Genomic DNA, 14,031 nt, shown 5'->3' on the forward strand with positions numbered 1-14,031 from the left:
TGTAGATAAAGATGAAATGGGAGATATGATACTGCGTGAAGAGTTTGACAGAGCACTGAAAGACCTGAGTCAAAACAAGGCCCCGGGAGTAGACAACATTCCATTAGAACTACTGACGGCCTTGGGAGAGCCAGTCATGACTAAACTCTGCCATCTGGTGAGCAAGATGTATGAGACAGGGGAAATACACTCAGACTTCAAGAAGAATATAGGAATTCCAATCCCAAAGAAAGCAGGTGTTGACAGATGTGAAAATTACCGAACTATCAGTTTAATAAGTCACAGCTGTAAAATACTAACGCGAATTCTTTACAGATGAATGGAAAAACTGGTAGAAGCCAGCCTCGGGGAAGATCAGTTTGGATTCCGTAGAAATGTTGGAACACGTGAGGCAATACTCACCTTACGACTTATCTTAGAAGAAAGATTAAGGAAAGGCAAACCTACGTTTCTAGCATTTGTAGACTTAGAGAAAGCCTTTGACAATGTTGACTGGAATAATCTCTTTCAAATTCTAAAAGTGGCAGGGGTAAAATACAGGGAGCGAAAGGCTATTTACAATTTGTACAGAAACCAGATGGCAGTTTTAAGAGTCGAGGGGCATGAAAGGGAAGCAGCAGTTGGGAAGGGAGTGGGACAGGGTTGTAGCCTCTCCCCGATGTTATTCGATCTGTATGTTGAGCAAGCAGTAAAGGAAACAAAAGAAAAATTTGGAGTAGGTATTAAAATCCATGGAGAAGAAACAAAAACTTTGAGGTTCGCCGATGACATTGTAATTGTGTCACAGACAGCAAAGGACTTGGAAGAGCAGTTGAACGGAATGGACAGTGTCTTGAAAGGAGGATATAAGATGAACATCAACAAAATCAAAACGAGGATTATGGAATGTAGTCGAATTAAGTCGGGTGATGCTGTGGGAATTAGATTAGGTAATGATTTCTCATACAGCAAAAGAGGACTCTGTATTCTTTCTCCCTAAAGAAAAATTTGTGAATAGTTGTTGCTCAGCTTTTGGATGAACTGATCTGCTGCATTCAGTGCTCTGGTTCATCCTAAAGATGGCTGATGGAGCTCTGGTCATGATTTTGAGATCATTCCAGGAAACACTATACGTTCTTCAAACCAAAAAGTAAACGTCCTTGCATTGGTCAAGATAATATGCTGGTACTCACAAGGTCAGACTGTTGTCATGGTGCAGAAGACATGTAATTGCCTAAAATGTTTTAATAAACAATGATATTAATTTTATCATCATACAAAACTGCTGCTGAAATGCAGAACCACATCAATTCCTTCCACGCTTTCTGTTGACTCATTTTGACAGAAAAATGTCTGCAATATTGACAAATAATGCTTGCACTTATTTATGACTGTAACGAGTGCATGTGCACATCAATAAAAACTGGGATATATGGCTCATTTCTCACTGTCTGAGATTTGCTTAAATATTGTGTCCACTGCAGCTCCTCATCCACATCAGCTACATCAGTGTTAACACTTCAGCAGGATATTTCTGCTGTGCCCAGCAATTCCCTCAGCTACATTTAAATAATCTTTGAGTGCAACGACGAAAAGACTTTTTCTTTTAGGGATAAGAAGCTACATTATAAAATATTTTTTCTTTTCCTTTTTAAGGAGATATTTACTTACTGAAGTTATTTCTCAAATACAATATATTCTGGTAATATTTGTATAATTTGTCAGATGGCTTAGACAGGTTATTATGTACAGCACCATTAAGTTGGTATTGTTTAACTATTTGCAAATATCCTTTTCTAACGCAAAATCCAATAAAAAATTTATTTATGCCTACGTTTACTACTGTTCCATTTCAACAAGAAGCACTTACTCCCATTTAGATGAGCAAATTTATGTGTCTCTTAGATCCTTTACCATTTATTAACAAGTCATCAAAGAATAAGCACCTCAACTGTATATAAGAATGATAATCAATTTTCTGTATCCGATTCTACCAGAAAGTAGATATCAAAACACCCCTGTGTCAATAAGTGAATACTAAACGTATATTGATGTATTCTATGATTAAGAGACTTTGTACCATTCTGTACTTCATTCAGTGTTTTGGGGATGTCTTCATGTGGAAGTAGAATTAAACTTGGTTGGTGTTACTTCCGATATTGTGTTCATGAGATTTTATGGTTACCAAAGATGTATAGTTGCTAGTTACACAATGTGACACAATATTCAGTGTCTCTCTCGTGTGGCATGAGCATAGCTGTTAAAAAAAGAACAGATTCCATTACATGCGGACATGAAGTATGGTAAATGTAAGCATGTGAATTTTATCCACAATGAATTCAGCTGAACCCCATGACTGTTCCTTTATAGGTTGTAGAATAATAGCCACTACTATTCACAATGGAAGGCAATTTAATTTTATATACAACTGATTTCGGTCTTATGCTCATCTTCAAGTAATTTACATTCATTTACACGTTTCCATACTCAGAGGTGGAAATCAATATAGCTGGAGTATCCATATCATTTTCACATTATATTTATCATGTTTTTCACAAAAATATTTTGCGTTTTTGCACATTAATTTTATATTAGTTACCATGGTAATTATTGATACTTCCACATTACGCCTTTTATACAGTGGTGTCACTTTAGATGTTAGTTAACTTCAGAAGCACATGTGATAAATATAACATGGAAATGATATGGATACTCCAGCTATACTGATTTCCAACATAGAGTATGGAAACATGTAACTGATTGTAAACCACCTGAAGATGGGCACAAACCAAAAACTAGTCATGTATTAAATGAAATGACATTTTACTGTGACTTGTAGCAGTTATTATTCTACACCCTATAAATGTAAGCAACTATCTGTGATTTCATAGCTATAAGCACATACACCCAGAAGAGGAAAACACTACACACAGAGGAAATGAAAGAGTAAGGAGATGTCCACTATACATTAATGCAAAGCTCTGGAAATGCTGAAGAGAGTAATCCAACAATCTGACACTAAAGATTATCCTTCTGGGCAGAAAATAGAATAAAATCGTACTGGACAATGTAAAATTGCCAGAATAATGATGGTGGTGGTGGTGGTGGTGGTGGTGGTGGATGTGGGGCACTCAACAGCATGGTCATCAGTGCTCTTATAAAGTGTCAGCATGGCATTCTCATGGTGGGGAGACAAAGGCTGTCCTCACAGAGAGAGTTGTTTAAAATGCATTAAAGTCCACCTATCAATTATAAAATATAACCACCATGATACAACTACAAGAGTGAAAATCGAGTAATAAAAATGCTAAACTGTCTTGGCATCCTATAGATTTAGAACACGCTGACCTCCCCTCTCCTGCACTTTAGGGACGAGATCCAACAGTTCAAAAAATTTCAGAATCCATGTTACACTGTTGTTGGCATTGCGAGGATGGTGGGCAGGTCTCCAGTCAAACCGAAGAGTGCCCTTACTTCTGTATATCAAACACAAACAGCCAAACCTGCTGAAACGAAAATGGTACACCAGAAACTTGCTCCTCTGCCAGAAGAGGAGACATTGTGTCAGTAGGCAATGTCCTATGTGCTGTCTTGTGATGGTAGGTGCACAGAGACTGCCTGCTACAGACTGTTTTACCTCAACAGCCATTTGTCTCATCAGTACACTTTGGAGTTAAAGGACTTCCCTCCCCCCCTCCCCCCAGAGTACTCTGAAGGGGAGGGGGGGGGGGGAGCCCATCATCCTTCCCCAAGTTGTGAAACACTCTTTGCAATGCCCCTCTGCTGAGACTTGTCTGGTATGGGTGGTCCTGGCAGCAGCTATACTACTTCTGACATAGGCTCCAGTCTCACTGAGGAACACAAACCCTCCCATCCAACACTGAAGGTGCCTATGGTAATGTGGTGTCCTCAGGAGGGGTTTTCAAACCAACTTAAGACTAGTTACTAAAGACAAAGAAAGCACTAACTTGTTAAATATATATAATCACACATATATTTCACTCACATGATTTCAATTACCTATGACAAAAGTGGTGAATTTTAATGTTTTCATAGGACAACTGTTCTGTCATGCAACTGGCTGAAAAATCCACTGTCTTAGGCACTAGAGCATGCTTTTCCAGCGCTGCACCATGCGGCATAGGCACCCAGGAGAGCCTCATAGCTCACCTGCTGGGCAGACACAGTTAGTAAAGACATATGAGGGTAATCCCAAAAGTAAGGTCTCCTATTATTTTTATAAGTACATAGACCTGTTTACTTCTACAATGGTTTACATCAGTTTACAGCTTGAACATTTAGCTATTTTTTGACATAATCACCATTTCTGTCAATGGATTTTTGTAGAAGCTGTGGCAGTTTTTGTATGCCCATGTCATACCAGCTCGCCGCCACGCTGTTCAGACAGTTATGAACCTCTTCTTTCACCTCATCATCGGAGCTGAATTGCTTTCCGGGCAAATGTTCTTTTAATGTAGGGAACAGGTGATAGTCACTGGGTGCCAAGTCAAGACTATAGGATGGATGGGTGATTATGTTGCATTGAAACTGTTGCAGGAGAGCAACAGTTTGCCGAGCGATATGTGGGTGAGCATTGTCATGGACAATGTGTACGCCCTAGCTCAACATTCCTGTTCTCCGGTCCTGAATTTCCCGTTTGAGTTTTTTCAGAGTCTCACAGTACCTGTCAGTGTTAATTGTGGTCACAGTGATTTAGCTCTGACGACGAAGTGAAAGAAGAGGTTCATAACTTTCTGAACACGGCGAGCTGGTATGACATGAGCATACAACTACTGCCACAGCGTCTACAAAAATGCATCGACGGAAATGGTGATTATGTCAAAAAATAGCTAAATGTTCAAGCTGTAAACTGATGTAAACCATTGTAGGCATAAACAGGTCTATGTACTTATAAAAAAATAGGAGACCTTACTTTTGGGATTACCCTCGTATATTCTGCATAAGCGCACCTGGCACTTGTGAATGTTTGGCCAGGGTAGTACAATCACTTAAGCTATGGGGTGGCTGCCTGATGGCCTGCGTGTTAGCTGTTCACCCACCCTGTGGGCAATCAGGTGCATGCAGGTAGGCTTTCAAGGTGGAACAGTCTACTGTAAAGGTTACTTTCCTACTAATATATCTCTGAAGCTGCCAACAAAAGAAACTCATGATCACTGATGGTGTACTGGAGGTACTCGTGTTTTGAGGGTGTACATTTAATTTTGCTTCACTGTCTCAACAAGTATAACAGAAGAAGTAACTGATTAACAGGTGTGTCACTGGTAAGAGGAACTTCAGCAGAATGTGGAGAACTTGAAGGGTTTCTTGGTCAGAAAATCTTTATTTGGAAGACAGTGTTTACAGGGGCAAAAGATTAAAAAATGGTTCAAATGGCTCTGAGCACTATGGGACTCAACATCTTAGGTCATAAGTCCCCTAGAACTTAGAACTACTTAAACCTAACGAACCTAAGGACGTCACACACACCCATGCCCGAGGCAGGATTCGAACCTGCGACCGTAGCAGTCCCGCGGTTCCGGACTGCAGCGCCAGAACCGCTAGACCACCGCGGCCGGCGGCAAAAGATTAAATATGTACCAAGAATCAGTATGAAGAGGTGGAAGAAGACAAGCCTTCCTGCTTTTTCCTTATTACTAAATGAACACTAAATCTGGAAACTTTCTTTGTCCACTTATAATTTAAGAATTTATGCAGTTATACTAACCAAGATTGTAAAGAGCTTCCACACATGATGCATCATTTTCAAGAGCACATATGTAGAGCTCCTTTGCAGTATCTGCATCTCCTTTGGACAAGCTGCAATTGCCAAGATTTACAAAAGCAGCAGAATTATAGCTGTCAGCTTCACGAGCTTTTTCAGCACATTTCTCAGCCAGTTCAACATCACCTTGCTGTAAAAGAGGTAGGTGTTACATAGAAGCAATATTCATACTGAACTGCAACAATGTGGAAACTTAATAGTACTTATTACTCAACCTGAAATAAGTCAAATTCATATTCCAACCAAAGACTGTGTGTGTGTGTGTGTGTGTGTGTGTGTGTGTGTGTGTGTGTGTGTTTTTTCTGGAAGAATGTCAATTTGTGAGGTGGTTCTACGTGTGAAAATAAACCAAAAGAGTTATATGAAGAGTTCTGTGTTCAATTTTTGATCTTTTCAGGTCTGGAACAGGTTGATGACTATGCACATCCATCAATGAGTATGAAAACAAGTGTGAATATCACTGCCGTGTAGGCAATGTGGTGAACAGAATAATAGTGGGACAGATAAATCCATTCTACAAGAGGTGTGGGGGTTCTCCAACAGATGGCAGCACTGTGATGTCACACCAAAGCAACAGCTGCAAGAGTACCCAGTGTGCAATCATGGGTTGTATCAATAATCAGTTGTGAGGCTGTGTGTGTGTCGTGCCTGAGTGTTACTAAATTGAGCAAGTCCACTGTATCTGTGAATACCAACATGCTGCATACACTTACCCATGCAGAATACGCAGACATGCTGTTTACGTACAGGTACTGTAATGGCAGTGTCCTTGCAGCTGTGACAGAATACTAGAGATCTTTCCCTGATTGACGAATCCCTGCACCAGGGTATTCACCAGAGCTTTTACAGTGTACACATAACATATCAGAATGTGAGACCATCCAGTCAGTTAAGAAAACAGAAGACATTACACTGCAATCGTACAATGGAGTTCCATCACTAGTACACAGTACATTAGCCGTCATCTCAATATTCCATATTCCATACAATGATTCTGTGGAAGATGGGATCGCGTATGAAAAATGCCTTCAGCAACGTTTTCAAGCTTTTAGAGTTGACGACCCCAATCTGTGTAAGGATTTATTTTTGTCATGGATTTCTCATGTGTATCATCTTTTGTGTGAGCTAGCTCCTCTTCATGAACCTGCTAGTCTCTCTTTTGATAAAATATATCAATTTCTCTCTAATTATCATTGCAAACTTACCGGTACTCGTCATGTTATTGCTGCTCACATTGAGTTTTACCACTGTCAAAAGTGGTCACAACAGTCATACAGAGCTTGGGCAGCAGAACTTCAGGGGCTCAGCTCTCATTGCCAGTTTGTTACTGAGGCCCATGGGAACTCGTATGCTGATTCAGTGGTTTGTGATGCTACAATATGCTGCTTAGGGAAGTTCATGAACACTCTTTACAATGTGAAAGTCCCTCTCTCACAGATGTTTTGAACATTTCTGAGTCTTTTGCAGTATCTAGGTAGCAGGAAATCAGACAGAAACATGGTGCGAAGTAGCCACCATTGCTTCCTCTCCTCCTCTGCTGCTGTCAGTTAGTTCATGTGGTAAAGGAGACATTGCAGCCGCGCAACCACAGCCTCTGTGCTAAGCAGCATCAGCAGCAGTCAGCATCACAACAGCAGCTGCATGCTCTTCTGTCTTACCCTTACAGTTTTGTTCAACATGAGCATGCTATGTTCCCAAAGTGTTGGGTGATATGCAACCGTTGTAAGAAAAGGGGCATATTGCATCTACACGGAAGATTCGACCTCTTTCACCAAACATGAAAATGGATGCGAATGGTGTTTCCCAAGTGATGGTAGCCCCAACAAACTCTACATTGATGTACATGTGATGGGCAAGATGTTAAAAATGCAAGTGGACACAGGTGCAGCAGTGACTGTATTAAATTCTAAAATCTATGTCGAGCTTGGATCATCAGCATTGTACCTTGTATCTCATTAGTTGGTGAATTACAACAAACAAAAAATATCAATATTGGGACTGTTTTCTTATTCCCCACAGTACAAAGCAGTTGTTTGGCCTTTGACCTTTCTGGTAGTGAATGATGCCAACACTGAAAGCTTATTTGACGCCTTCAAAATTTTTGGGTTCTCTATTTCTGATGATGAAGTGCATCTGGTATCAGATCAAGTTCCATACCAACAATTGGACAGGCCCAGTTCAAAGTATTCCTCCCTGTTTTTGGAAGGTTTAGGGTGAACTACAGATATCAAAGTTCATATCACAATGAAACTGACACCACTCCTCCATTTGTTTTTATTTGTGTCCACCCAGACCCAATAGCTTCCTGAGAAGATGTCAAACTGGAACTTGATCAATTTACGTCTTTGGGTGTTGTCACACTCGTCTCCTCTAGTGAATGGTCTACTCTGCTGGCAATTGTTGAAAAACCTAACGGTAACCTTCATCTCTGTGGTGATTTTATAGTGTCTACAAATTCACAGTCTATTATTGATACCTATCCCTTACCCCGTGGCAGATGAACTCTTGGCACAGCTTTTGGGGGCCATTATTTTTCCAAAATAGACTTAGCAAAAGCCTACTTACAACTGCCTCTGGATGATGATTCTGAACTTGTCCTAGTAGGGAATACCCCCTTCAGGTTATAGCAATACCTGCACCTGCCATTCAGTGTGGCTACTGCCCCTGCTACTTTCCAATGATTTTTGGAGCAACTCATGGCCTCATCAACAGATGAAAATCTGTGGAACTTTGGTGCCCTGTTCACAGCGCTAAAGGCCACCAGTTTGAAATGCAACTTTGACAAATTACAATTTTTTCAGCCACCTATTGTCTATCTTGTTTTTGAAGTCTTGCTTGCTGATGGCAAGCCCTTACACCAGCATGTCAATGCCATTAAAGCTTTGCAGTGTTCTACCGATGTCAAAGAGTTGCAAGGCTTTCTCAGAAAGATTGTGTGCTACCATAAATTTCTTCCCGGTACAGCCACACTGGCCCAGTCCAGCCATCTTAGATAACGATGTCCTACTTACTGTCATCTGCCTGTGAACATGCTTTTACTCTATCAAGGTCAAAATTACACTCAGCACCTTGCTTGGGTACTTTCCATCCAGGCCAACATCTTGTTTTGGCCACAGACACATCTCAGTATGGCCTTGGGGCCATTCTCACACAAAAATATGTGGACAGTTCCGAACACCCTATCGCGCATCCTTCCAAAACTCTGAATCAAACAAAACAGTGCTAGTTGCAAATAGAAATAGAAGACCCTCCTGCTGCGCACACACTCTAAAAATTTCACTCTTATATGGTTCTAAGTTTCATTTGATTACTGATCATAAACCTCGGGTTTCTCTTTTCAATCCTTCAGCATCTTTACCAAACAAAATTGCCTGCAACACTGGGCTCTGTTTTTGTCATGCTATAACTATGAGATTCATTTCCGACCCACAGCACAAGTTAATGCGGATTCTCATCCTCTGTTGCTGACGGGCCCTGATCCAGCATTTGATCAGTATTGTGCTTTCATTTAGACATGTTGTTGTTGTTGCTGTCTTCAGTCCTGATACTGGTATGATGCAGCTCTCCATTCTACTCTATCCTGTGCAAGCTTCTTCATCTCCCAGTACTTACTGCAACCTACATCCTTCTGAATCTGCTTAGTGTATTCTCCCTCTACGATTTTTACCCTCCACGCTGCCCTCCAATGCTAAATTTGTGATCCCTTGATGCCTCAGAACATGTCCTATCAACTGGTCCCTTCTTCTTGTCAAGTTGTGCCACAAACTCCTCTTCTCCCCAATTCTATTCAATACCTCCTCATTAGTTATGTGATCTACCCATCTAATCTTCAGCATTCTTCTGTAGCACCACATTTTGAAAGCTTCTATTCTCTTCTTGTCCAAACTATTTATCATCCATGTTTCACTTCCATGCATGGCTACACTCCATACAAATACTTTCAGAAACGACTTCCTGACACTTCAATCTATACTCGATGTTAACAAATTTTGCTTCTTCAGAAACGCTTTCCTTGCCATTGCCAGTCTACATTTTATATCCTCTCTACTTCGACCAACATCAGTTATTTTGCTCCCCAAATAGCGAAACTCCTTTACTACTTTAAGTGTGTCATTTCCTAATCTAATTCATTCAGCATCACCCGACTTAATTCGACTAGATTCCATTATCCTCGTTTTGTTTTTGTTGATGTTCATCTTATATCCACCTTTCAAGACACTGTCCATTCCGTTCAACTGCTCTTCCAAGTCCTTTGCTGTCTCTGACAGAATTACAATGTCATCGGCGAACCTAAAAGTTTTTATTTCTTCTCCATGGACTTTAATACCTACTCCAAATTTTTCTTTTGTTTCCTTTACTGCTTGCTCAATATACAGATTGAAGAACATCGGGGAGAGGCTACAACCCTATCTCACTCCCTTCCCAACTGCTGCTTCCCTATCATGCCCCTCAACTCTTATAACTGCCATCTGGTTTCTGTACAAATTGTAAATAGCTTTTCGCTCCCTGTATTTTACCCCTGCCACCTTCAGAATTTGAGAGTATTCCAGTCAACATTGTCAAAAGCTTTCTCTAAGTCTACAAATGCTAGAAACATAGGTTTGCCTTTCCTTAATCTATTTTCTAAGATAAATCGTAGGATCAATATTGCCTCACATGTTCCAACATTCCTGCGGAATCCAAACTGATCTTCGCCGAAGTTGGCTCCTACCAGTTTTTCCATTCGTCTGTAAAGAATTTGTGCTAGTATTTTGCAGCTGTGACTTATTAAACTGATAGTTCGGTAATTTTCACATCTGTCAACACCTGCTTTCTTTGGGATTGGAATTATTATATTCTTCTTGAAGTCTGAGGGTAGTTCACATGTCTCATACATCTTGCTCACCAGATGGTTGAGTTTTGTCATGACTGGCTCTTCCAAGGCTGTCAGAAATTCCAATGGAATGTTGTCTACTCCCGGGGTCTTGTTTTGACACAGGTCTTTCAGTGCTCTGTCAAACTCTTCATGCAGTATCGTATCTCCCATTTCATCTTCATCTACATCCTCTTCCATTTCCATAATATTGTCCTTAAGTACATCGCCCTTGTATAGATCCTCTATATACTCTTTCCACCTTTCTGCTTTCCCTTCTTTGCTTAGAACTGGGTTTCCATCTGAGCTCTTGATATTCATACAAATGGCTCTCTTTTCTCCAAAGGTCTCTTTAATTTTCCTGTAGGCAGAATCTATCTTACCCCTCATGAGATAAGCCTCTAAATCCTTACATTTGTCCTCTAGCCATCCCTGCTTAGCCATTTTGCACTTCCTGTCGATCTCATTTTTGAGACGTTTGTATTCCTTTTTGTCTGCTTCATTTACTGCATTTTTATATTTTCTCCTTTCATCAATTAAATTCAATATTTCTTCTGTTACCCAAGGATTTCTACTAGCCCTCATCTTTTTACCTACTTGATCCTCTGCTGCCTTCACTACTTCATCCCTCAGAGCTACCCATTCTTCTTCTACTGTATTTCTTTCCCCCAATCCTGTCAATTGTTCCCTTATGCTCTCCCTGAAACTCTGTACAACCTCTGGTTTAGTTGCTTTATCCACATCCCATCTCCTTAAATTCCCACCTTTTTGCAGTTTCTTCAGTTTTAATCTACAGTTCATAACGAATAGATTGTGGTCAGAGTCCACATCTGCCCCTGGAAATGTCTTACAATTTAAAATCTGGTTCCTAAATCTCTGTCTTACCATTATATAATCTATCTGATACCTTCTAGTACCTCCAGGATTCATCCACGTATACAACCTTCTTTTATGATTCTTGAACCAAGTGTTAGCTATGATTAAGTTATGCTCTGTGCAAAATTCTACCAGGCGGCTTCCTCTTTCATTTCTCTCCCCCAATCCATATTCAGCCACTATGTTTCCTTCTCTCCCTTTTCCTATTCTCGAATTCCAGTCACCCATGACTATTACATTTTCGTCTCCCTTCACTACCTGAATAATTTCTTTTATCTCATCATACATTTCATCAATTTCTTCATCATCTGCAGAGCTAGTTGGCATATAAACTTGTACTACTGTAGTAGGCATGGGCTTCGTGTCTATCTTGGCTACAATAATGCGTTCACTACGCTGTTGGTAGTAGCTTACCTGCACTCCTATTTTTCTATTCATTATTAAACTTACTCCTGCATTAGCCCTATCTGATTTTGTATTTATAACCCTGTATTCACCTGACCAAAAGTCTTGCTCCTCCTGCCACTGAATTTCACTAATTCCCACTACATCTAACTTCAAACTATCCATTTCCCTTTTTAAATTTTCTAACCTACCTACCCGATTAAGGGATCTGACATTCCACACTCCGATCCATAGAACGCTAGTTTTCTTTCTCCTGATAACGACCTCCTCTTGAGTGGTCCCCGCCCGGAGATCCGACTATTTTACCTCCAGAATATTTTACCCAAGAGGACGCCATGATCATTTAACCATACAGTAAAGCTACATGCCCCAAAAATGACGGCTGTAGTTTCCCCCTGCTTTCAGCCGTTCGCAGTACCAGCACAGCAAGGCCGTTTTGGCTAGTGTTACAAGGCCAGATCAGTCAATCATCCAGACTGTTGCCCCTGCAACTACTTGAAAAGGCTGCTGCCCCTCTTCAGGAACCACAAGTTTGTCTGGCCTTTCAACAGATACCCCTCCGTTGTGGTTGCACCTAAGGTACAGCCATCTGTATCGCTGAGGCACGCAAGCCTCCCCACCAACAGCAAGGTCCATGGTTCATGGGGGTAGCATTTAGACATTGAAACTCTAAACACAATGGCTGGTTTCCTTATTATCAGTTTTTGGATGTCAGTGGCTGTTGTAACCGATCTGTCTTATGTCAGGTTGTTGAATTTACCCACCACAGCTGGCCAGATAAATACTGGGCCGAGCATCGGATGCTTTGCATAATTATTATGCTCTCTCTGCCACTGACTCTCAGTTCTTGGTGGTGTGTTAATGTTGACTACTGAAGTGCCGGCATCCAGGGTTGTGATCCTGTCCATGCCTTCTCCACCTGGACCACTGCAGTGTTTCTCATACAAAATTGCTGGCCTTCTGCCGTGTGTTTTGGTCAGGTATCGAAATTGATCACATGCATTGACAGCCTGTCCACAGTGTGTCACGCATCACGTGGCACCACGAGCCTCTCTTTCCCTGTGGTGCACCCAACAGCGCCCCTGCGAATGCATTCATGCTGATTCTGCAGGTATGTTCCTTAACTCGTTTTGGCTTGTAGTAGTTGATGCTTTCTCAAAATTTCCTTATCTAGTTCGTTGCTCATCCACATCCACAGCAGCTACACTCACAGCTTTTTCAAAGATTTTTTCCATAGAAGTACTGCCGTATACACTTGTGATGGACAATGACCCACAGTTTCTGTCTTAAAAGTTTGAAGATTTTTGTACAAAGAATGGCATCCAGCACATTACAGCTCTTCCCTTTCATCCCCAATCCATGAAGAAGTGGAACAAATGGTACATAGATTCAAAACCCAGATGAAAAATACATCATTCAATCTTCTCCTGAGGAAGCCCTCAATAGGTTCTAGAGTTCATACAAGTTTGCTCCAGTTAGCAACCATAGCTGCTTCATTGTTGCCAGTCCAATAAACTGCTTCATCTGCTCTGGCCAATGCCCACCTCATAGTGATTCCATCCAGGATCCATCTTCTGGGCTTGTGGGTTTGGCCAGTACACTAAGTGGATACCAGCAGCAGTCCATTGCTGCCGAGGTCACCGCATATTCATAATGCACTTCTCTGCTGGTTTGGTGTCATGACATTACAGCCCACTCTGTCCATGCATGACCAACCATGCGTGACCGACCATGTACCAGAGAGCTCTCCACTCCCATAGCCATGCCATCTTCACTTTAGGTGCCCCTGCCAATGGGCAGAGTACTCAACAATGGACTACCTCTATCTCTACAGCCTCTGTCGCCATTGTCTTTGCCGCCTTCCCTGCTGCCTCCATTGCCAAGTGCCTACCTGGAATGGATTTGGATACAGCAACACATCACCAGTGCTCCCTTAAGGCCTCTTGTGGGGAAGTGGAAGCCATGTCTGCACACAGCAGTTCATACCATGTTCTCGTGTAACAATATGACACCAGCTCCAGCAGTTATCACCTACCAATGAAGATATGGACATCTGCACTGTGAACACTTTTGGCCAAAGTGGAATGAGTGTTGTAACCCTATATTGTGAGTGTGCCAAATCAAATAGTGTGTAATA

At 41.3% G+C, this 14,031-nt stretch overlaps 1 protein-coding gene across 1 annotated transcript in view; it reads right to left on the bottom strand.

The window, feature by feature from the left end:
- The window catches only part of LOC126237383 (intraflagellar transport protein 88 homolog), a 97,045-nt gene that overhangs the window by 26,070 nt on the left and 56,944 nt on the right, over positions 1–14,031 (bottom strand). Inside the window, exon 11 of the mRNA XM_049947470.1 lies at positions 5,705–5,891. Coding sequence (XP_049803427.1) covers positions 5,705–5,891 — 187 coding nt within the window. The remainder of the gene's footprint in view (positions 1–5,704; positions 5,892–14,031) is intronic.

The sequence above is a fragment of the Schistocerca nitens genome, chromosome 1 (assembly GCF_023898315.1).
Source record: "Schistocerca nitens isolate TAMUIC-IGC-003100 chromosome 1, iqSchNite1.1, whole genome shotgun sequence".
NCBI lineage: Eukaryota > Metazoa > Arthropoda > Insecta > Orthoptera > Acrididae > Schistocerca > Schistocerca nitens.